The sequence below is a fragment of the Microcaecilia unicolor genome, chromosome 5, assembly GCF_901765095.1.
Source record: "Microcaecilia unicolor chromosome 5, aMicUni1.1, whole genome shotgun sequence".
NCBI classification, from domain to species: Eukaryota; Metazoa; Chordata; class Amphibia; order Gymnophiona; family Siphonopidae; genus Microcaecilia; species Microcaecilia unicolor.
Genome location: NC_044035.1, coordinates 136,443,957 through 136,468,770, shown reverse-complemented (window position 1 = coordinate 136,468,770; position 24,814 = coordinate 136,443,957). Strand labels below are relative to the sequence as shown.

At 41.7% G+C, this 24,814-nt stretch overlaps 1 protein-coding gene across 2 annotated transcripts in view; it reads left to right on the top strand.

Moving 5' to 3' along the window:
* The window catches only part of BMPR1A (bone morphogenetic protein receptor type 1A), a 293,381-nt gene that overhangs the window by 213,279 nt on the left and 55,288 nt on the right, over window positions 1-24,814 (top strand). For both annotated transcript variants that reach the window (XM_030203356.1, XM_030203355.1), the window contains exon 4: window positions 13,634-13,796. In XM_030203356.1, coding sequence (XP_030059216.1) covers window positions 13,634-13,796 — 163 coding nt within the window. The remainder of the gene's footprint in view (window positions 1-13,633; window positions 13,797-24,814) is intronic.

Below are 24,814 nucleotides of genomic sequence, written 5' to 3'. Positions count from 1 at the left end.
TGGTGGTTTCTGTTAGGAAGGGTCTACAGAATAAGTACATAAGTACATAAGTAGTGCCATACTGGGAAAGACCAAAGGTCCATCTAGCCCAGCATCCTGTTACCGACAGTGGCCAATCCAGGTCAAGGGCACCTGGCACGCTCCCCAAACGTAAAAACATTCCAGACAAGTTATACCTAAAAATGCGGAATTTTTCCAAGTCCATTTAATAGCGGTCTATGGACTTGTCCTTTAGGAATCTATCTAACCCCTTTTTAAACTCCGTCAAGCTAACCGCCCGTACCACGTTCTCCGGCAACGAATTCCAGAGTCTAATTACACGTTGGGTGAAGAAAAATTTTCTCCGATTCGTTTTAAATTTACCACACTGTAGCTTCAACTCATGCCCTCTAGTCCTAGTATTTTTGGATAGCGTGAACAGTCGCTTCACATCCACCCGATCCATTCCACTCATTATTTTATACACTTCTATCATATCTCCCCTCAGCCGTCTCTTCTCCAAGCTGAAAAGCCCTAGCCTTCTCAGCCTCTCTTCATAGGAAAGTCGTCCCATCCCCACTATCATTTTCGTCGCCCTTCGCTGTACCTTTTCCAATTCTACTATATCTTTTTTGAGATACGGAGACCAGTACTGAACACAATACTCCAGGTGCGGTCGCACCATGGAGCGATACAACGGCATTATAACATCCGCACACCTGGACTCCATACCCTTCCTAATAACACCCAACATTCTATTCGCTTTCCTAGCCGCAGCAGCACACTGAGCAGAAGGTTTCAGAGTATCATCGACGACGACACCCAGATCCCTTTCTTGATCCGTAACTCCTAACGCGGAACCTTGCAAGACGTAGCTATAATTCGGGTTCCCCTAAAGAGGGTCTACCCCTAAAGAGTTCCTTTCTACCAGGGCATGTTATTTTTGTAATTATGTTAAATGAAAAAGCAATATATTTACATATTTCTCACACCTTTTACATGCATAAGCCCAAGTTTTGATGTAGGTATATGGAATCTATATGTGTCCCTAAATTTATTTTTTATTTATTTATTGGTTCTTGTATCCTACATTATCCAAAAACAATTTCAGTTCAGTGCGGCATACATACACATTATAAAAGTTGAATTACAATGAGTGAGATTTGAAGATTACAAAGCGAGAGCACAATTTTACAACTAGTGGAGTGTTATGATGGCCAGTGGAAATACTGAAATTAATTAGTATCTTGAGTTAAAAACTTTATGAACAGGAACGTTTTTAGGGATTTACAGTTATCATTATGCCTTATTTCTCTTGGAAGAGTTTTCCACCACATTGTGCCTAAATATGAAAAGCCACAGGTAAATATGGATTTGTACCTGATATTCCTCAGGGCAATGCAGAATGAGAGAGACTCTGGTGCCTGAGGTAGCATTTAATGCCGGGAGGTTTATCAAGTTTTGCATGTAATTGGACGTCACTCCGTAAAGTATTTTGCATATGAAGGTGCAGATTTTGAAAACAGATCATGCCTTTATTGGGAGCCAATGAAGTCTGATTAATAGTGGAGAAGAAATCATTGGAATGGTGTTATAGCTGCTTGCTAGTTGGACCAACGCAGCTTACTATCCACTTTGCCTCTTATTTTATAAGTTAATAAATGATTTGGTCCTCTTTTGGTTTCTGATTCTTTCCAGTTTAGGGTAAAGGTCAGATTGTTGTGGTCTGACTATGGAATTTTCAACCATAAGAAATTGCTGATAAAGTGGACATCTGGATAAGCAAATACAAATAGATCTTTTAGATGACCTTTATTATGTGAGTATATGGCCTCTGGTCTGGAAAAACATCAGGAAGATAAAAAAGTTGGATAAATCTTTGGTGTTTGCACTTGTTGAGTATCTAGATGCAGATTAATGTCTCCAATTAAGATAGTATTTGAGAAATTAGTACATATGTTAGATGTAAAATTTAGGAAATCATCTTGTGCATCATTCCATCTGCCAGTTGAGCGATAGAATAATGTGATGCACAGTTGATTAGATGGGATATCGCGGAGATTTTACATGCTAGTATTTCAAGGGAGGGGAATAAATGTTCTTCTACTAGTTCAAATTTGAAGAAGAATTTATAAAGAATTGCTACCCCTTCTCCTCTTTTCTTTGGTCTGGTGAGGTGTGAGATTTTAGAGGTCATTGATTACTGGGTCATTTTGAGAATGAAGCCAGGTTTCGCTGATGAGTAGCAATCCTAGCTGCTCTTCAATAATCCAATCTCTAATAGTTTGTTTTATTGATAACTGAGCGTGCGTTTATGTAGCCAACTGGGATTGGTAAATATTCTCCCTCATTTTCATCTACACAGTGAACATTCAGTAATTGATGTTTGGTGTTTTGAAATTTCTTTCTGTTTCAATTGGAGAAGCGGCCTATGTCCCATGATTCCCATGTGTAGGAACCAGGGCTGGTAGTAGCCTGCGTTGCTTTTGAATCAACAGTCTTATGATCAGACCACCTAGGTCGGCATCTGGAAAAATCTAAAAATGGGATTTTAAGAGGTTCTTCTAGTGCAGCAGATTGATTACTGAGTAAGGTGATCAGAATTATAAAACGTAACAACCATATATTTACACGTGCCATTGTGATACAACAGATTTACAATTTTACAGTACTAAGCAATTATATCCAATATCAGCCCATATACTAAATGTACTAAAAATGTTTCTGGGGATGCGTGTGCCATTTTTAAGGGCATTTTTCTAGAACTAGAGTACCTGTTGTCAAAGTTGTCTGTCCGTCTATCTGTACAAGGATCACATAATAGCAGTGCACACCACCCATAAGTACATAAGTACATAAGTAGTGCCATACTGGGAAAGACCAAAGGTCCATCTAGCCCAGCATCCTGTCACCGACAGTGGCCAATCCAGGTCAAGGGCACCTGGCACGCTCCCCAAACGTAAAAACATTCCAGACAAGTTATACCTAAAAATGCGGAATTTTTCCAAGTCCATTTAATAGCGGTCTATGGACTTGTCCTTTAGGAATCTATCTAACCCCTTTTTAAACTCCGTCAAGCTAACCGCCCGTACCACGTTCTCCGGCAACGAATTCCAGAGTCTAATTACACGTTGGGTGAAGAAAAATTTTCTCCGATTCGTTTTAAATTTACCACACTGTAGCTTCAACTCATGCCCTCTAGTCCTAGTATTTTTGGATAGCGTGAACAGTCGCTTCACATCCACCCGATCCATTCCACTCATTATTTTATACACTTCTATCATATCTCCCCTCAGCCGTCTCTTCTCCAAGCTGAAAAGCCCTAGCCTTCTCAGCCTCTCTTCATAGGAAAGTCGTCCCATCCCCACTATCATTTTCGTCGCCCTTTGCTGTACCTTTTCCAATTCTACTATATCTTTTTTGAGATACGGAGACCAGTACTGAACACAATACTCCAGGTGCGGTCGCACCATGGAGCGATACAACGGCATTATAACATCCGCACACCTGGACTCCATACCCTTCCTAATAACACCCAACATTCTATTCGCTTTCCTAGCCGCAGCAGCACACTGAGCAGAAGGTTTCAGCGTATCATCGACGACGACACCCAGATCCCTTTCTTGATCCGTAACTCCTAACGCGGAACCTTGCAAGACGTAGCTATAATTCGGGTTCCTCTTACCCACATGCATCACTTTGCACTTGTCAACATTGAACTTCATCTGCCACTTGCACGCCCATTCTCCCAGTCTCGCAAGGTCCTCCTGTAATCGTTCACATTCCTCCTGCGACTTGACGACCCTGAATAATTTTGTGTCATCGGCGAATTTAATTACCTCACTAGTTATTCCCATCTCTAGGTCATTTATAAATACATTAAAAAGCAACGGACCTAGCACAGACCCCTGCGGGACCCCACTAACTACCCTCCTCCACTGAGAATACTGGCCACGCAATCCTACTCTCTGCTTCCTATCTTTCAACCAGTTCTTAATCCATAATAATACCCTACCTCCGATTCCATGACTCTGCAATTTCTTCAGGAGTCTTTCGTGCGGCACTTTGTCAAACGCCTTCTGAAAATCCAGATATACAATATCAACCGGCTCCCCATTGTCCACATGTTTGCTTACCCCCTCAAAAAAATGCATTAGATTGGTGAGGCAAGACTTCCCTTCACTAAATCCGTGCTGACTTTGTCTCATCAGTCCATGTTTTTGTATATGCTCTGCAATTTTATTCTTAATAATAGCCTCCACCATCTTGCCCGGCACCGACGTCAGACTCACCGGTCTATAATTTCCCGGATCTCCTCTGGAACCCTTCTTAAAAATCGGAGTAACATTGGCTACCCTCCAGTCTTCCGGTACTACACTCGATTTTAGGGACAGATTGCATATTTCTAACAGTAGCTCCGCAAGTTCATTTTTTAGTTCTATTAATACTCTGGGATGAATACCATCAGGTCCCGGTGATTTACTACTCTTCAGCTTGCTGAACTGACCCATTACATCCTCCAAGGTTACAGAGAATTTGTTTAGTTTCTCCGACTCCCCCGCTTCAAATATTCTTTCCGGCACCGGTGTCCCCCCCAAATCCTCCTCGGTGAAGACCGAAGCAAAGAATTCATTTAATTTCTCCGCTACGGCTTTGTCCTCCTTGATCGCCCCTTTAACACCATTTTTGTCCAGCGGCCCAACCGAATCTTTGGCTGGTTTCCTGCTTTTAATGTATCTAAAAAAATTTTTACTATGTATTTTTGCTTCCAACGCTAATTTCTTCTCAAAGTCCTTTTTTGCCCTCCTTATCTCCGCTTTGCATTTGGCTTGGCATTCCTTATGATCTATCCTGTTACTTTCAGTTGGTTCTCTTCTCCACTTTCTGAAGGATTGTTTTTTGGCTCTAATGATTTCCTTTATCTTACTGTTTAGCCACGCCGGCTGACGTTTAGTCTTTTTTCCCTTTTTTCTAATACGTGGAATATATTTGTCCTGAACCTCCAGGATGGTGTTTTTAAACAGCATCCACGCCTGATGCAAGTTTTTTACTCTGCGAGCTGCTCCTTTCAGTCTTTTTTTCACCATTTTTCTCATTTTGTCGTAATCACCTTTTCTATAGTTAAACGCTAGCGTACTTGATTTCCTAGTTTCACTTCCTTCAATGCCAATATCAAAACCGATCATATTATGATCACTGTTATCAAGCGGCCCTCGTATCGTTACCCCCTGCACTAGATCATGAGCACCACTAAGGACTAAGTCTAGTATTTTTCCTTCTCTTGTCGGCTCCTGAACTAGCTGTTCCATGAAGCTGTCCTTGATTTCATCAAGAAATCCTATGTCCCTTGCGTGTACAGATGTTACATTAACCCAGTCTATATGCGGGTAATTGAAATCCCCCATTATTATTGTGTTGCCCAGTTTGTTTGCGTCCCTGATTTCCTTTAACATTTCCGCATCCGTCTGTTCGTCCTGGCCAGGCGGACGGTAGTACACTCCTATCACTATCCTTTTCCCCTTTGCACATGGAATTTCAATCCACAGTGATTCCAAGGAGTGTTTTGTTTCCTGCAGAATTTTCAATCTATTTGATTCAAGGCTCTCGTTAATATACAATGCTACCCCTCCACCAATCCGATTCACCCTATCACTACGATATAATTTGTACCCCGGTATGACAGTGTCCCACTGGTTATCCTCCTTCCACCAGGTCTCAGAGATGCCTATTATATCTAATTTTTCATTTAGTGCAATATATTCCAACTCCCCCATCTTATTTCTTAGGCTCCTGGCATTCGCATAAGGCCATTTAAGAGTACGGAGGAACAGTGGGAGCTGCTGCAGCTGTTGCTTTTCTCCCAGTGTCAAGTGAACAGGTTGTGGCAGTTGAGCAACTACAGGAGAGGAGGAGTGTCGGGCTTATCCTTTTTTTTCCTGGCACATGAAGCAGCAGAGGAGACCCAGGCTTAATAGGAGCTTCAGCAGCAGTCATCTTGTCCCCTGGGCTGGTCAGCAACATGAGGGAAGGCAGCAGGTAACTGAGTTGTGAGTGGCCCAGTCAGAAGGGTGCTTTAGTGGCTATCATATTTCTGGGCAGGGAATTGAAGTAAGGGAGACAGATGGGTTTTGAAAACATGTTTTTATGCAATCTGTAGAGCAGGCATGTCTCCTTTTGTGGGTTTTTGTTGTTGTTAGGGCTTAATTTCTATACAGGAAAGAAGTGGAACGGTGTGGAGCAGGGAGAGGGAGTGGGCGAGTTAGTGGCAGGCACAATAGAAGACTGACTGGGTTAGTTAGGCAGTAGAGTTGTCTGATCTGGGCTCTCACCCACCCCTTCTCTCTTCTACAGGCAGCCTGGAAGGGAGGGACTGGAGCAGAGCACCTTTGCTGCTTTAGAGCTTAAAAAGAAGTGACACAACTGCTTCCAGGTTGTTCTCTCAGAAATTAAGCACTGGTGATTGTTTTTCTTTCTTGGTGTTCTTACGCTTTTGTTTTTACATTGCATTAGATCCAGGCTTAGATCTGCTATCACCTTTCAGTTCTAATCGATTTACAAACATCAATATAACCAGAACCTGAGAAAACTGTATAAATCTAGCAAGAAAAGCTAACGATGTTGTACATTTTTTAAATAACAAAGTTTTTATATTCTTCCTAAATAAGATATGACTAAAGGAAAAAAAAAAAACAGTCCAGCAATATCTTTCCATAAACGTGCTGCTTGAACTGCCGTGGTTTATCAATACTCTAGAAATGTTAAGTAGTAGTAGTAGTAGTAGTAATCATTTTTTGCTCTTAACTGATGGAAATGTCAAGAAAGTATAGGTATCACTTCTCCTGACCCTGTAAGAAGACGTAAAGCAGAAATAAACAAGCTTATAAATAGGTATTTGCTCCTGTAATATTTTAAAAAGAAAGCAGGCTAACTTGAATGAAATTCTAGCCTCAATTGGCAACCAGTGAAACTTGATATAAAAAGAGGAAACACTATCAAACTTAGGGCCCCTTTTACCAAGCTGTGGCAAAAGGGGGCCGGCACTGATGTCAGTACGTGTTTTACATGTGCGCCGAGGCCCCCTTATACTGCAGCCGGTAAAAGGGAAGTCTCACCTTCCTGCAGAAAATGGCTGACAGCAAGTAAAGCAACCATGCAACACTGACCGATTACCGCCGGATACAGTCCGGTGCCACAAAAATAAAAATTTTTTTTGTAGCATCGGATATGACGGCACGCTAGGTGTAGGAAGTATAGCTGGGCTGCTGCGGTAGCTCGGTGGTACTTTCTGTATAGTGAGCGCTAAGCCCGCATTGGGCTTACTGCTGCTTATTACAAGGAGCCCTTAGTTAAACCAAAAATTTATCTTGCTACCATGTTCTATAGTATTTGAAGCTTCTTCAGTGACCTTTTAGAACAACCCAATTAAATCAAATTACAATAATGAATAGATAATGATAATAAAGAATTTACCAATCATTCATATTATGTTCAAAAAAGTTCCGAATGACACGAAGCTTCTTCATCAAGAAAATACATTTTTCTAACTACAGAATTAACTTGTGGACCAAAGCAATTGAGATGACAACTGTTCTTTGTGTATTGTGGTAACTTGTTAAAGCATCAAATATAGTATATTTCAAGAAAAGACCACTTAGTCTTTTATGATATGTCTTGCATCATCTTTGCATGTTGATATGTATCTTAACTGTGTCTTAACTATCAACATATTACAGTCAACAGATTCCAGTTTTCTGTACAGTCACTGTCATCTACTTGAACTTTGAATTATATTTATTATGAGAGTATGCCAGAACTTAATGTATTACTGAAAAAGATATGTAATTGATAGCTAATTGTGCTGTGATGGGAGCAGATTGCACGAATTCAGCAGTATCCAAAGTCAGGTTTCATATATTGTAGTACCACCATGTGTTCTCAGAGGAATCCTGTATAACAGAGAATGTACACAGAGTTCCCCACTGGTGTATAATTTTTCAACTGTTGCATGTGGAATTTGGTGAAATACTGCAAGAACGTTAGAATGCATGTGGTGTGGAAGAGGAAGAAGTGACAGCATCAGCCAGTGCAGGCTGAAGAAAAAGCCTCAACCTATGTACTTTAGATAAAGGCAGATATTGCTGCATTGTACGTCATTTTCTAGATGGAGAAGGGAGCTGTGAAGAGAGCTTTGGGGGTGGGGGGTGGAGAGGAGAACAGAAATGTAAGGTGAATTTTTGGGGGTCTTAGATGGGAGGGGTGAGGGTTTGCCTAAATGTTAAATCTGGACCCGAGAGAGCCAGGGAGGGGAGAAGAGGAGGGGAAAACTGGAATTGGACCTTAAGAGATAGACACCGCTGGGGGAGGGGGGGCTGGATCTTATATGGAATAATTGTAAGCAGGCCTGTAAGCACATTTATCAAGGGAAAATATCACTCAGGATTTCCCATTGAATATGTGCAAGGCTGCACCTGTACTCACAGAAATACCTGCTTGAATCTTCCCATTCCCATCCCTTTTCTTATGCAGGTAGAAGTACCCACAGTGAAATGGTTTGGTTTTTAGCAGCAACAAGTTTTCAAAATTGCCCTCATTAAGTCCTTTTACAGTACTCCAAGGGGAATTCTGTAGAAAAAGTTGTAAATTCTGCATCTGAGTAAACATTTTTTTTTATATTGGGTTTTTAGTTGATGTTTACTCAGACGGTGATTATATTGTTATGCAGAATATACACAATTTATAACACTTTCTGCACAAAATTCCTGCATTATCAGATTGAAAAAATATATATGTAAAATGGAATTATTTTTAAAATGGATTTGGTTTTCAAAATCACAATACACATAAGTATCCTTTTATAGGTTGTTTGATATATCGTATATCTGAGATGTTAGCTTTGCATCATCAGAAAATTTAAATTTGAAAAATGTGTAGATGTGAAAATATCTATAGAGAATGATCTTTGTTATCATTTTACATTGATGAACATGTACCCACCTGTTCCTGAATCTTTGTGTTAGCTTAGGACAGAAAATACTAGTTCGTAGTTGTATAATGAAAGCCTTGCTCACTATGAAGTTGCAGTGCTCTCATCTGAAAGGTTATACAGCTGAACTCCAAGGCTTGTATTCAGTGGGTTATGTTCCACCCACCCCAGCCATCCTGATATACCTCTGCCATGACATTGCTGACTGCCTTTCTCTCGTTGAACTTGCACTCAAAGCATGAATAAGCCAAGTTTGTAAATCCTCTGTTTAAGGATGACTTTGCCTGTTGTTTTCATGTTATATTTAGACATTAATCTGGTAGTACTTTTCTTTTTCTTACTGAATGAAGGAGACGGGTCAAGCAGAGATGAAAATGCCTCTAGCAACAATTGTTTTCTTTAACATATCAAGGCACCTACCATGTTGTCTCTCTTGAATTAATTCTCATTGGGTTTCCTGATGAATAGATTATTAATTCATCTTGTGGTTGATAGAGTAACAGGAAATTAATTTTTCTACTGAATCTAAAACTTCTTGCCGTTCCATTTCCCGCTTGGATTTTGAGTTGAAAAAGCCCATTGGACCCTAATAAAACTGAAATATAAGGGCAGTGTTCCTTGTTTTTATTTGTATAAACTTCAAGGGCCTGTTTTCTTCATAGACATGTAATCTGGTCCTAAATGAGAATAACATTGCATTTCCTCTTAGTGTCAGAACTGAAGAAAGGATTGGCCTGATTGACCAGTGGTTACTATTTTTGCATTGGAAAGCATGAGGCTTGAGTTTGGTTCCTCGATCAAGAGTATGCTTGTCCAGTGTAATGAAACTAGGGCAGTGCCCCAGGAGGAAGGCATGGGCAAAATGCAGCTTTGGTGGCTTTACTTTATGGCTAAAAGGGTCGATATTCAAAGCGATTTAACTGGCCAGAAACAGCTCTTGGCCGGTTAAATCGCCTGTTTAGGGACGTTTCCTTGCGAACAGGAGATGGCATGACGCCAAAAAGTTGAAGCCATTTGGGTTAAACTGTGTTTCCCCTTCCCTGCACAGCTGTCGTTCTGCGTACACTCAAAAAGAAATCAAACAAACCTATGAGCTGCTGCATCCATGTTGTTCTTTATTGTTGGTAGCATTTTTATTTAATCTCGCTTATATTTTCAAAGATGCCAGCTTGTACAGCTTGTATCTTTTTATTTACGACATTTATATCCCACATTAAACATAAATTAGGTTGAATCCTGGGAGCATTTAAAATCTTATTTTTTTCCCTGTGCCAAGATCAAAAGAGAAAGATGAGTTGTGGGAACTTGCTCCTTTTGTTTTGTGGAATGCAGTGGTATATTATAAAAATTCACTTAATATTGTTTATTACTACTATTTAAGCGTTTCCAACAATGAGGGCAGAGCTATCCTCATGCAGAAGTCCAGAGTCGGCCTAAATGTGCCAGCATTTTTCAGTTCTGTATTTATTTCTTCAAATCATGTTTCAACAGCATTTTCTCAGTTATTATCCAAATGCGAACACAATTATAATGTTAAGTTTTGGATATTACTCAATTCTATTATTCTGTCTCACTGTATTTCCAGTTTTGGCACAGTGTGAGTAATCACAAGGACAAAATATAAGAAAATCAATGGACTGCATTAGGGGCTTATAGCTCATTTAGGGGGTTGTTTACTAAAGCTTAGCTCGAGTTACCTGCAGCAGGGCCCATAGGAATAAGATGGGCCCTGCTGCAGATCGAGCTAAGCTTTAGTAAACAGGGGAGTTAGTTATGTTTAAACAAATGAGAGATCTGCATGAAAGAAAATATTTATTTTTATTATTTTGACTTATGAGAACCCACTTGTCCTTGAAACATGCTCAAAACAGAATAATCCATTTATACAAAAGAGATGAGGTGACGATCTGATTCAATATGCCCCAATGAAAGTTTAATTTTACTTTCAATCTTTATAACACCAGGCTTCCCAAGCCAAATTAGAACAACAGTTAAGATGAACCAATCAGTAAACAGGATATCCTCACTAAAATTTGGCCATGAATTACTGTATTGTATAGAACAGTGTAGAAAAACGAGCACAAAATACAGCCTTTATTCTGTTTCCACCAGCTACAATCATTTTTTAAGCTGTTTATTGATATTCAGTTTTGATTTCATGATATTGATATTTATATCTACACATGGGAAGCTTTCAAATAGATTAAAACACAGTCGGGCTGTCAAATAACTATTGAAAAAAAATCTTTTGTCCTCCACCTTTTAAGACTCTGCCAATCCAACTGGAACAGCTTTTGACTTTTTATAGATGGACCATGCCTAGGCAGACCCTTATTTCTAATAATATTTTACTATTGTTTTCAATAGTGTTTGCTATTGTTTTGGGTGAACCAGTGCAGTGGCAAGCTCCACCTATTGGCTTCAACCTATATAATGGGTTTGATAGCCTGGTACTGTCTCCAGTTCTCAATCTAAGCTCCTTGTTCAGGGCTAACCTGTCATTTTCAGTGGCAATTATCAGGTTAGTGCCACTGCAAATGTCTGGTTAGAGCCTAACGCAAAACCAGCTATTTTGGGGGTATTCCAGGAAAGGAGTCAGCACTTAAGTTCTGATTTGCAGCACTTAACCGGCTAGGGTAACAGCATAAATAGGGCCACGTAAGTCAATCTTATCTTTATGCAGTACCCCATAGCTAGTTACTTGTTGAATATTGCACTTAACCGACTGTTTTAGCCAGCTCTGCAAGCCTGAAAATTCAATGCCGAAGCCTGGACATGGCGCAGCATTGATTTTACAGGCATAATGCTGGCAGCAGCAGCCAGTAAAATGCTGAGCATCGCTGGCTAAATATCGACTACTTAAATAAATTGGAGAATAGGAAGTGTACTGCTAGGGTGTGCATCTCAGAGATAGCTGTGTCTATGTTTCCAAAGTATTCTTATAAAACCTGTTGGGGGGGACGGCAACAACCGGCGGTCAGCCGCTGATGGCCAGCATTTTGTCTCCTGAGCAGCAAGTGCGGGACCGCTGCGCATTGAACTGCCCACAGATGAAAGGGTTGGCGAGTCCTTTGATTAGCACCGGCGAAGGAGCGTCGACGCTCTTGGACCTGGAAAAAAAACTCCATTGCTCCCGAATTATTCAACCACCATGCCCAAAGGAGTGGAGGAGTGAGTTAGAGGCATATGCTGAAACAGAGGACGTTTACAGCAGAACCCGAATCGGCGGAACCACTCCTAAACACCTCAAGAGAAATCATCTTGGAGTTTTTGGCTTCTGTGGAGGTTACATTGAATACCATCTGGAAGGCGCTTCGGGACCTAACGGTGGTAGTAAATAGTTTCAGATATGATCTTATTGGAGAGTTGCATGGACAATTTTACTGAACCCTCTGAGAGTGAAAAAATTGATATGACAGATGAAGTTCTGTACAAGCAAGAAGTGGTTATGATCTTGAAAATGATAATGGACCAGAAACTTTGAATAATAAGATGAATAAGATGGATGTTTTTGTGGATGATTGTCGAGATTATTGTTTTTCCCAGAGTTCCAGGTATGACTCCTAAAGTTTTCCTCAGAAATATTTCCTTAATTATTACTTCGAAAGGAGTGAAGCCTGTGAAAACTGGGATTGCTTTAATCAGTGGGATTTGAATTAGAGACTTGAGTATATGTATCATTAAATAATTTCTGGTTTTTAAAAGAGAGAGAATGTAATTAGATGTATTATTTCTAACTAAAATCTGGACAATAAATATGTTCTCAATTAAATGAATTGACTATACGCCGTATTTGGTCTTGAGGAAGCCAGCCAGATGATCAATGTGGAATAATGTATTAGATGAGAAATATCTGGGGATAATGTTTTCTTTTTTACTGTTTAATTGATCTCCTTGTCTTATTCCACTCTCCCTATTTTTCTTCACTTTGTGGTCTAAGAAAGAGAAAGATTGTATATAATCCATATATCAGTTGGGATTGTTTGCTTCTTATATTGTATTAATGTGCAATCATCTCTGTATTACTGTTTGCAAGTGACCCTTGTAAAATGAAAAAATTATAAATAAATGATTTAAATAAAACCTGTTGGGGCTCTGTTTGAGCAAACAGTTTTTCTTCTGATAATAGACTAGTAGTATTATAAGTGTTGGAAGAAGGCAGCCGCAGTACTTGATGGACATGTGATCTTTTATCACCTTCACCCTCTAGTCTTAGAAAGAACAGGTACATATGATGTTTTCTATTTGCTTAGCTCTTTTTCTGTTTTTCATTTTTCTTACATTAATCAAATTTTAGCATTTTTTTTTTTGAAAGACAGCTGTGCAACAACTTCTCCACTGTTGTCTCTAAGGCTGATTTAAAAGTGCATAACATAAGAATAGCCGTACTGGGTTCAGACCAATGGTCCATACAGCCCAGTATCCTGTTTCCAACAGTGGCCGATCCAGGTCACAAGTACCTGGCAGAAACTCAAATAGTAGAAACATTCCGTCTACCAATTGTAGGGTGTACTTTGTAAGCTCATTTAACAATTCAGTTCCTAGCACATATAGTAATGACATAGTGCATTACCACTTAGCAGTATTGGCCTAGACAGCCAAATGCAAGTCATATTTTATTTTGTCTTAAGAATTGTGTAACTCCATATATGTTTTGCTGTTGGTTTATAGGGCAGAACCTGGACAGCATGCTTCATGGTACAGGAATGAAAACTAATTCTGACCCGAAGAAACAAGCAAATGGAGTAACGCAGGCTCCTGAAGACCTCATACCATTTCTCAGATGTTATTGCTCCGGGCACTGTCCTGATGATGCTGTCAATAATACGTGCATGTAAGTATCATGGATTAAATATCCCTTAGAAATTGCAATTTCATATATTTACTTTGGAGGCATTCCAAGATAAATAGAAATATTTCAGCTAGACCCTCCTACACATTTGTTTGGTAATAAATGTCATTTCTGTAATCTCATATACTAATTTATATTGGTATTCTAAAGCCTTTTTGCATGAGCTGAATCCAAAATCCCTTCTCTTTCCTGTCAAACTAAAAGGTATAACTTGTGATTTTATCACTGGTATGCTATAGAAAGTCTGTTCTCAAGAGTAAAACTATTATCTAGTGACTAATCGTTTATTGCCTGCGTGTGTGTAGATCTTTCTTTCTCTAGAATTATATGTCTACTAGTAAAAAAGGCCCGTTTCTGTAAGAAATGAAACGGGTGCTAGCAAGGTTTTCTTTTGAGTGTGTATGTTTGACAGAGTGTGTTTGACAGTGAATGTGTGAGTGTGTGACAGAGTGTATGTGTGTGTGTGAGACTGCGTGAGACAGACGGGCGTTAGCAAGATTATCCCCCCCCCCTCGCTGTCTTCTTCTGTTCCCTCCCCCTCTCTCCCCTCTGAGTTCCACGGCCACCTTTCCTCTCATCTGATTTACAGGCCATCCTCCCTCCCCTCTCCCACTCCCCTGCAACTCACCACTTTATGCATAAGTTTCCAGGTGTTTTCCATGGCCCTGTGGTCGGCCGCCGCTTGCTTGTGGTGCCCCACCGCCCCCAGGTCGTGTTGTGGCTTGTCATTAGTGAAGTGTTGTTGTGTGTGAGATAGATATTGTGTTTTTATTTTCAGAATGTTGTTTGAGGGGTGAGAAAGGGAGGGGTTGGCGGGGTTGGCTAGTTGGGAGGGTGTGATGGTGTGTGTGAGTGAGAATGTTAGGGGGTGGGGGATGGTGAACTGTGAGGGAGTGGTGAGGGGGTTTTGAAGGGGGGTCTGCGTTCTTGTGGTGATAGGTTGAAAGGGAGGGATCCTTCAGGTCGTGTTTTTGGTGGCTATCAGTTGTTTTTTTTGTGTGTGTGTGAATGTTTGGGGTGGGGGGCAGATGGGGAAGTGTGAGGGAGTGGCTGTGGGCTTGGAGGGGGGTCCAAATTAAACAGCTTTAGAGTTGTTACAGATGGACCAATAATAAAGAACGACAACCTGGATGCAGCAGCTCATACGTTTGCTTGCTTTATTATGAGTGTATAGGAATGATGGCTGCGCGGGAGAGTGAAAACAGAGATCAACCAAATTGGCTTCCTTGCTTACAGGGAACTAAATAGGCTTACCTCTTCTTTCTGTGGGAGGAGCTGTGAACATTGGGAGGACTCGGAGGGGGCGGGGTGGGAGATGTAGCGACGGTGGGGGCTTGGAGGGGGTTCAGGGGCTTTGAGGGGGGCAGTGTTGCTTTGGGGGTGGGGTCGGCCCCTCACTACTACTACTACTACTGTTTAGCATTTCTATAGCGCTACAAGGCATACGCAGCGCTGCACAAACATAGAAGAAAGACAGTCCCTGCTCAAAGAGCTTACAATCTAATAGACAAAAAATAAAGTAAGCAAATCAAATCAATTAATGTGAATGGGAAGGAAGAGAGGAGGGTAGGTGGAGGCGAGTGGTTACAAGTGGTTACGAGTCAAAAGCAATGTTAAAGAGGTGGGCTTTCAGTCTAGATTTAAAGGTGGCCAAGGATGGGGCAAGACGTAGGGGCTCAGGTAGTTTATTCCAGGCGTAGGGTGCAGCGAGACAGAAGGCGCGAAGTCTGGAGTTGGCAGTAGTGGAGAAGGGAACAGATAAGAAGGATTTATCCATGGAGCGGAGTGCAAGGGAAGGGGTGTAGGGAAGGACGAGTGTGGAGAGATACTGGGGAGCAGCAGAGTGAATACATTTATAGGTTAGTAGAAGAAGTTTGAACAGGATGCGAAAACGGATAGGGAGCCAGTGAAGGGTCTTGAGGAGAGGGGTAGTATGAGTAAAGCGACCCTGGCGGAAGATGAGACGGGCAGCAGAGTTTTGAACCGACTGGAGAGGGGAGAGGTGACTAAGTGGGAGGCCAGCAAGAAGCAGATTACAGTAGTCTAAACGAGAGGTGACAAGGGTGTGGATGAGGGTTTTGGTAGAGTGCTCGGAAAGAAAGGGGCGGATTTTACGGTCTGCTGGATATGAGCAGAGAAGGAGAGAGAAGAGTCAAAGATGACCCCAAGGTTTCGAGCTGAGGAGACAGGGAGAATGAGAGAGCCATCAACAGAAATAGAAAATGGGGGGAGCGGGGAGGTGGGTTTGGGGGGGAAAATGAGAAGCTCGGTTTTGGTCATATTTAATTTCAGGTGGCGTTGAGACATCCAGGCAGCAATGTCAGACAAGCACGCTGAAACTTTGGTTTGGATGCAAGGTGAGATGTCAGGGGTAGAAAGGTAGATTTGGGAGTCATCAGCATAGAGATGGTAGGAAAAGCCATGGGATGAGATTAATGAACCAAGGGAAGAAGTGTAGATAGAAAAGAGGAGGGGACCAAGAACAGAACCCTGAGGTACGCCGACAGGCAGAGGGATAGAAGTAGAAGAGGATCCACCAGAGTGAACACTAAAGGTGCGGAGGGAGAGGTAGGAAGAGAACCAGGAAAGGACAGAGCCCTGGAATCCAAGTGAGGACAGGGTATCGAGAAGTATGCTGTGATCGACAGTGTCAAAAGCAGCAGAAAGATCAAGAAGAATGAGGATGGAATATTGACCTCTGGATTTAGCCAGTAATAGGTCATTGGAGACTTTAGTAAGCGCAGTTTCGGTTGAGTGGAGAGGGCGAAAACCAGATTGTAATGGGTCAAGAATAGCATGTGAGGAGAGAAAATAAAGGCAGCGGCTGTGAACAGCAAGCTCAAGTAATTTGGAGAGAAAAGGAAGGAGGGAGATGGGTCGGTAATTAGAGGGACAAGTAGGGTCAAGTGAAGGCTTCTTAAGGAGAGGTGTGACCACAGCATGTTTAAAGGCAGCAGGGACAGTCGCAGTGGAAAGTGAGAGGTTGAGAATGTGACAGATAAAAGGAATAAGAGTAGGAGAGATGGCATTAAGAAGGTGGGTGGGAATGGGATCAGAGGAACAGGTGGTACATTTTGAGGAAGAAAGGAGAAGTGTAGTTTCCTCAATAGTAACTTCAGAAAAGGAGGAAAGGGAATGAGGGGAAGGAGAGAGAGGGGAACGGACTAGTGGAGGGAGAGCTGGTGAGGTAGAGAAAGCAAGGTTTATCTTTTGAACCTTGTTGTGAAAGAATTCAGCAAGGGTCTGAGGAGATAATGAAGGGGGGGAGGGGGCACCTTGAGGAGAGAGTTCAATGTGGTGAAGAGAAGTCGAGGATTAGAGCCAAGAGAGTTGGTCAGTTGGATAAAATAATCCTGTTTGGCACGTAAAAGAGCAGATTGGAAGGAGGTCAGCATGAACTTAAAGTGTAAGAAATCAGCAAGGGCCCGAGATTTCCGCCAGAGGCGTTCGGCGGAGCGGGTACAGGAACGTAGGTAGCGGATATTAGAAGTCAGCCAAGGTTGGGGTTTTGTACGCCTTACAGGGCGGGTCATCAAAGGTGCAAGAGTGTCTAAGGCAGAGGATAGAGTATTGTTGTAAGAAGAAACAGCCTCGTTGACAGACGTGGATGGTGCCACAGTAGAGAGGAGGTTTGAAACATGGGAGGATAGAGATGAAGGGTCAATATCGTGAAGATTCCTAGATAAATTAGATAGGATATAACGGGACTGGGAGGGAGGCGGCATCGACCCTCCCGCGCACACTAACCGCCCTCACAAAAACAAAAGATCAAGGTGGAGCGCATCGCTACTTCTTCGAGATGCCGGAGATGGATAATAGTGACGTCATGGAGAGGAGAGTCGCCCCCCTCGCGGTCGCTGTCGCTCCCCCCTTCACTCGCCCCCCTCCGTCTGCCACCAAGCCGCCGCCTAGCCCCTCACAGTGCCTCTCACCTCTGTGTGAAGGCGCTGCAGCAGAGGCAACAGCTGATCGTTTCCCTTCGGGCCTCCCTCCTTCCCTCCCTGTCCCGCCCTCGTCTGAGTAAATTCTGCGAGGGCGGGACACAGGGAGGGAAGGAGGGAGGGCCAAAGGGAAACTATCAGCTGGTGCCTACTGCAGCGCCTTCACTCAGAGGTGAGAGGCGCTGTGAGGGGCTGGGCTGCGGCCTGGTGGCAGACGGAGGGGGGCGAGTGAAGGGGGGGAGCGACGGCGACCGCGAGGGGGGCGACTCTCCTCTCCCTGACGTCACTATTATCCATCTCCGGCATCTCGAAGAAGTAGCGATGCGCTCCACCTTGATCTTTTGTTTTTGTGAGGGCGGTTAGTGTGCGCGGGAGGGTCGATGCCGATCGCCGTCTAGGATTCCTGGGTAGGGGAGGAGTAGGGAAACACGCGGAGCGTGTTTCCCTACTCCTCCCCCTCCACATTGGACACTCGCGGCTCCTCCCCTCTCCCTGATGTCACTATCTACTCCATGAAGGACACCACCACCAGAAGCCACCAGGCAGCCTCAGAACGTTGGAGGTGAGCTTTATTATATAGGATATCTATACAGATAGATAATTTGTATGATATATAGAGATAAGTCTGTGTGTATGTATGTATATATGTGTGTGTGTGTGTGTATATATATATATATATATATATATATATATATATATATATATATATATATATATATATATATATATATGTGTGTGTGTGTATATATATGTATATATATTCTCCAAGGACAAGCAGGGCAGATGCATCCTTACATTCCTGATGGAGCCTGGTGCGGATACTATCCAGTGCACTGTATCTTTGAGAGGCTTTCAGCAGTATTCCCACCGCACATGTGCGAGTGCCTTTCCACCTGACACTTGAGTACGGGGCCCTCAGTCTCGGTTTTTCTGTCGAGCAAGGAGGTCAATTCTTGTTGATCTCCACAGCACTTTTTTTCTTGCGTATTTGTGCCTTCAAGGAGGTCACGTCTTGTTGATCTCCACAGTACCTGTATTTGTGCCTTCCAGTGTGGGTGTTTTTCTTATTTTTATTTTCTTCCTTCATAGTTTGTTCCTTATACTATGTTTTAGCATTTTCAACTCTTTTAAGCTTTATTTATTTTGTGTGGCTCCTAAGGCTTTACTAGGCTAGAGCACCAAGCTCAATTACAGGTAAGCCTCATTGAGACTTTTGATTTAACATAGTAACATAGTAAGTGACAGCAGATAAAGACCTGAATGGTCCATCCAGTCTGCCCTACAGTCTCATTCGTTCTCAATTCTAGATTGCATCAACAATGAGCATGATATATACTCAATCATGGCCTTTCTTTGTTGTTTTTGGGACATATACTGTAGAAGTCTGCACGCTATATCCTTATGTTCCAACTGTAGGAGTTGCCGTCAAAGCCTATTTGAATCCATCTTGTCATTTGTGGGACACAGACCGTAAAAGTCTGCCCAACACTGTCCTCATGTTCCAAATTACTGGAGTTTCTGTTGAAGCTCTCTACAGCCCATCCTAAGCCGGATTACTATATGTGGTACTCAGACCATACAAGCCAGCCCGGCACTGGCCTTAGTCGATATAGCCAGAGTTGCCATCTAAGCATCACTTGATATGCAAACACGTATGCAAATCTTTAAGCTTTGTTTTTTATAACATTCATTTTCTAATTAGAGATCCCTTGTGTTCATCCCAGGCCACCTTGAATTCTGCCACGGTTCTCGTCTCCACCACCTCCCTCGGGAGGGCTTTCCAGTCATCAACCACCTCTCCGTGAAAAAGAATTTTCTGACATTACTTCTAAGTCTACCACCCCGCAACCTCAAATCATGTCCAATGGTTATACCATGTTCCCTTCTCTGGAAAATATTTGTTTCTATATTAATACCTTTCAAGTATTTAAATGTCTGTATCATCTCTTCCCTGTCCCTCCTCTCCTCTAGGGTATACATATTCATGTCTTCCAGTCTCTCCTCATACGTCTTTTAACATAATCCACATATCATTTTTGTCGCCTTCTTCTGGACCACTTCAAGTCTTTTTATTTATTAGAATTTATTTACCACCTTTTTGAAGGAATGTGCTCAAGGCGGTGTACAGTAAGAATAGATCAAACATGAGCAGTATGCAATTACAGCAGTAAAAATATTCAAATAACAATACAAAGTATGGCATGGTGTACTACTTACAATGTCAACACAATACGTAATAGAACATTTTAATTGATAGTGAAGGGTAAAGCAAAGCTGTAACATATAGATAGGTAAGAGAGTAAGAAGAGTTAGAAAGTAAGGTGACTGATTTAAAGAAAGTTGCGCATGAGGTCAGAGAGATGGTTAAATATTCTCAGCTAGGGTAGGAGTGGATAAACATATCCTGCTGCAGTATGTGCAGCCCGAGTCACTCCTTGTGTGTGTGAGTGAGATTAACAAATTACATCTTTAGCAAGATACCTAAGGGTCCTGAACAAATATCTGGTCAAAGAAAAGTTTGTGATGGTTTCCCTGGGCACCCTTCTCCCTATGATTCAGGAAAGTGGTTTGCTATGCTGCCTGGACTTCAAGAATGCATATACCTATATACAGATAATTCCAGATCACTGGAAGTACCTCAGATTCTTAATTTAATGTAATTCAAATATTTTATATTCCACTCACCCAGCCAGTTCAGAGCAGATACAGAAAGAAAAAAAAAATCAACACACAGGATTAATCCATACAAAATTCTTAGTAGGGAAGCACCACTACCAGTATCACATCCTGCCATTTGGCCTCTCGCCTGCCCTCAGGGTGTTTACAAAATGTTTTGCAGTTGTCCTAGACAAGTGGGTGGTCAAGAGCACATCATGGGAGGGCGCTCAACATCAGTGCAAAGAGCTATCTAGGTGTTGGATCTGCTGGGGTTCGTAATCAACAACCCAAAGCCCCATCTCCAACACATTCAGCAATTGGACAACATAGGAACCCTGCTAGACATAGTGTTTGTTCCAGGCTGCACCTCTACACCCAGTTTGTATATAGTTTATGGTTAATTGGATTCAAGGTAGTTTTGCCATTGCGAGACTCTGTTGTCCTAGTGTTGTTGCTTTTGGTGAGCTTAGTAGCTAGGGATATCCAAGTGTAAGGATACGTCTGTCCTTGTCCTCGGAGAAAGCAGTTACTTACCTGTAGCAGGCGTTCTTTGAGGACAGCAGGACGAGGTATCCTTACATTCCTCCCACCTCCCCTTGGAGATGAATTCTCTTTTTAGCTATTTTATGTTACTGAGGGTCCTGCACTTGCGCAAACGTGGTGGGACTACTGCCAAAAGCCTCTTAAAGATATAGTGTGCTGGGCAGCGTCTGCACCGGGCTCCATTGGGATGAAGTCACCCAAGTGTGAGGATACTTGTCCTGCTCTCTGAGAACACCTGCTACAGCTAAGTAATAGATAGATATAGGTGATATATATGCATTTAATTATCTTAAGCAATGTTGATGTTACAGACATTTTAGCGTTATTACCTAGTGATTTTTGTTCATTAAAAATGTTTGATCTAAAACACAGTAAAATAACATCATTCAAATGATACAATTTATAATGTGTCAGAATTTTGCAGTCACTGTGAGTGCTCAAAGTATCCCCCCCCCCAGCTTTAACACAGGCCTTTAGTCACTTTGGAAAGTTTAACACCTTGTCAATCGGTCCCTGTGGCTGTCTGTTCCAGATCATCTGCAGCACTTCCTTGAATTCTGCAGTTGTTTGCAGCTTTGTGTGGAGCTTCTGGTAGGCCTCCAACATTGCTTCCCAGACAAAAGTCTACGTCACTGTGATATCATTAACAGTAAGCTGCTACCGCTTTTTTTTTCTTCAAATAATGGTAGTTTTATAGTGCAAACATTTTTGAATGTACAAAAATTGCCTGGTTGTCACATTAAAGAGTCTGTAACTTCGCTGTGTTTAAAGATAATCTCATTCCACACAGTACATAAATGTAGATGATAGCATCAAATAAAGCTGTAAAATTTCATATTGAAATTTTAAGCAGTTGCTGAGAAAACAGCTGTAGGGTGATATATATATCTATATATCTATATATATATAATGTAATAGTATGCAGCATTTGTTTGACCAGGTCTGGGAACCTGCTCCTGATGAAGCTCTTTTTATATATTTTGCTACCTTTTATTACTTTATTTTATATTTTTACTTTTTTATTTCCTAATTAAAAAAATTACCTCAGTGAATACAGGATCTATTTTTGACTGCTCAAACTTAACATCATATAGAGAAAAGATCATATGCAGAGTGTTTACATTATTGCAAAGAAGGAAATAGTTGAGCTCAAAATTACTTCATCCCCATGCACAGCTACATAGGCTCATTTGGTTTTCACAATTGTTTCATTTTTGCCTAACAAAAAGTCTTTCCAAAAAGCCATATAATCAAAAGCTGCAATACTGAGAGCATAATAAATGTGTTTACTTACTTAGCTAAATTATGTCTTCAAAGTGTACAGCATCTCCAAATTTCTGTGTCTGATCTCAAAACACTCCATATGAATGAATATTGTAGCAATACTCCACTGGTTTCGCCCCTCCCGGTCATCTTTGGGGACCAGTAACTGTATGTTTGGGGAGAGGAGTTGCAAATTAACTCATAGTTGAGGCTTAAATTAGAAACATATTGCAAAGAATGGAGGTTCAAAAATCGGTGCCGAAAAAAAAATCGGAGCTCAACGCTATTCTATAATGGGCACTCAAGTTGAGTGTGCATTATAGCATTGAGTGATGATTTTGATGCCCAGATTTGGGCACCAGGACTTAAGCCTGCTGAAACCAGGTGTAATTCAATTTAGGTGCACATAACTGCACAAATTTTAGGAATGCCCCTGACCTGCTCATGCTGCTCCCATGGAAATGTCCCCTTTTGTGTGCTATAGGATTTGGGCACACATTGTTATGGTGCACAGCAAGATGTGTGCACAATTCCAAATTAGTGCCAATTAGCACCCAGTTATTGGCACTAATTGACCAATCTAGTAGGGTGTACCTCTTAAATTGACGCTGAAAGTTTGGTGCACAATTTTGGGCACTATATATAGAATCGGGGGGGGGGGGGGGGGGGGGGAATGACAGATGGAAGAATGGGATATGCCATGGTGAAAGTTTGATAGATGGAAAAGGGGGGAGTAAGTCATGGGGAAGGGACAAAGGTGGACAAGGGTGAGTTGGGGCTGACAGTTGACAGTACTGTTCCTTAGCAACCTGACATCTTGAATGCAGTGGCATTCAGTGAATGCATACAGTTGGCTCCCATTTTTAGAAACAGTAAAGATGACTTGGAACTGAGCTAGTTTGTCTCTAGTGCTCTTTTATGAAACAAATTCATTGCCATAACTTCTGAGAGGCAAAGCCAAACAATACTTGTTCTCCTAGCTACTGTAGATATAATAGTGGAGCACCCTTGCAATTGGATTCTCACAGTCCACACATGACAGTATGTCTTGTTAATTGGCAGCTTTGTAATCTCTTTGGATGAACACATCATAGGCAAAATAAGTAGGCAAAGATGGGGAATATTATTTGTTAGCTAAACCTTTCCAGTTTGCATATATTCCCCTGGTGGGAAAAGGACTGCAGATCTGGGTTTCCTTAAGAAACATAGCTCATCTGTTCTTCATCTCAATAACATTTGCAGCTTCATATTGCCTGTATTTAAAATTGAGACCAATCAGAACTGTATTCTAGGGGCATGTATATTAAATATGTAAGTGTTTTAAAAGTCAGCTGCTATGGCATAAGTAACAAGGAATTGATGCTGAATTTAAAGCTGGAGATTTGTTTGAATAGCAGTACAGCAGTTGTTTTACAGCTACAATAAAGTTAAAACTTAAATGTTAAATGTTAACGTTTTACGTTCTTCAACAAGTAGCGCTTGCCACCCTGATGGATACAGGCGCAGAAGGAACCTACGGAGGAAACCTTGATGGATATAAGGACAGAGTGGGAAACCTTTTGAGTGAGAGGGTCTACAATTGGGGGTTTTTAACCTATGTGAACAATTTGGACCCCTACAACTGGACAATGCATCCGGTATGTGTGCTCTAAATCCTGAATCATCACGTGGAAAGAGGGGGATCAGCGGCAAGTATTGAACTTAATACTGGAGACAGGACATAGACTCGCTATAAGGCTCTTTCTTTAAGTTAAAAAGCTTTCGTTGAAACAATGTTTTAATGGTCCTTAGCTAAAGATAACCAAGAACGTTAAATTGAAGGTTGCAACAGGTTCAAATTGGTTAATCACTGTATTACTGCAAGCAGAATCGGTAAAGAATAAAGGGACCCTATTAGGGTATTGTTGGGGGTGGGGGGTCAATGGTTGTTATAAATGCGAGCCGGATACTGGTATGAAGAAGGGGAGTAGAAGTATCGTTTAACAAAGGGTTCAAAAAGGGTTTAAGAGGAATAGGGTGTTCGGGATTAGGAAGGTCATAGAGTAGTGGGGTAAACGTTAAGCGTGACGGCTTCCTTTAGGGAAGCACAGAAGGAGGGGAAATTTGGGATTGGGATGGAAGGGGGGGAAGGGAGGGAAGGGGGCGTAGGGGGATACTTTAAAGAGATGAAAGAACAGAAAGATAACAATCATTTTTCTGGAGGGAATACAAGAGTGGTTGGAAAGACAGATCATATTTGGGATATGATGTGGTTGGATGAATGGTTTAAAAAATTAGAGCCAGAACAACAAAAGCATTATAAGACAGAGTGGAGCTATAGGCTGGGATGGCTCCACTTGATCACTACAACTGATCATCAGACATTAAACAACGAGCTAGGAGATGGGGGGGATTAAAGTAGTGACTTGGAATGTAGGGGGCATTCATTCGCCTATTAAAAGGTCAAAAATCTTACAATATCTTCAAAGAATAAAGGCAGACGTGGCTCTTTTACAAGAAACACACCTAACAGACCTAGAACATGCAAAATTGGCTAGATGGTGGGTAGGAGATTGCATAGCTTCCGCAGCAGCAGGGCGGAAAGGGGGGGTAGCC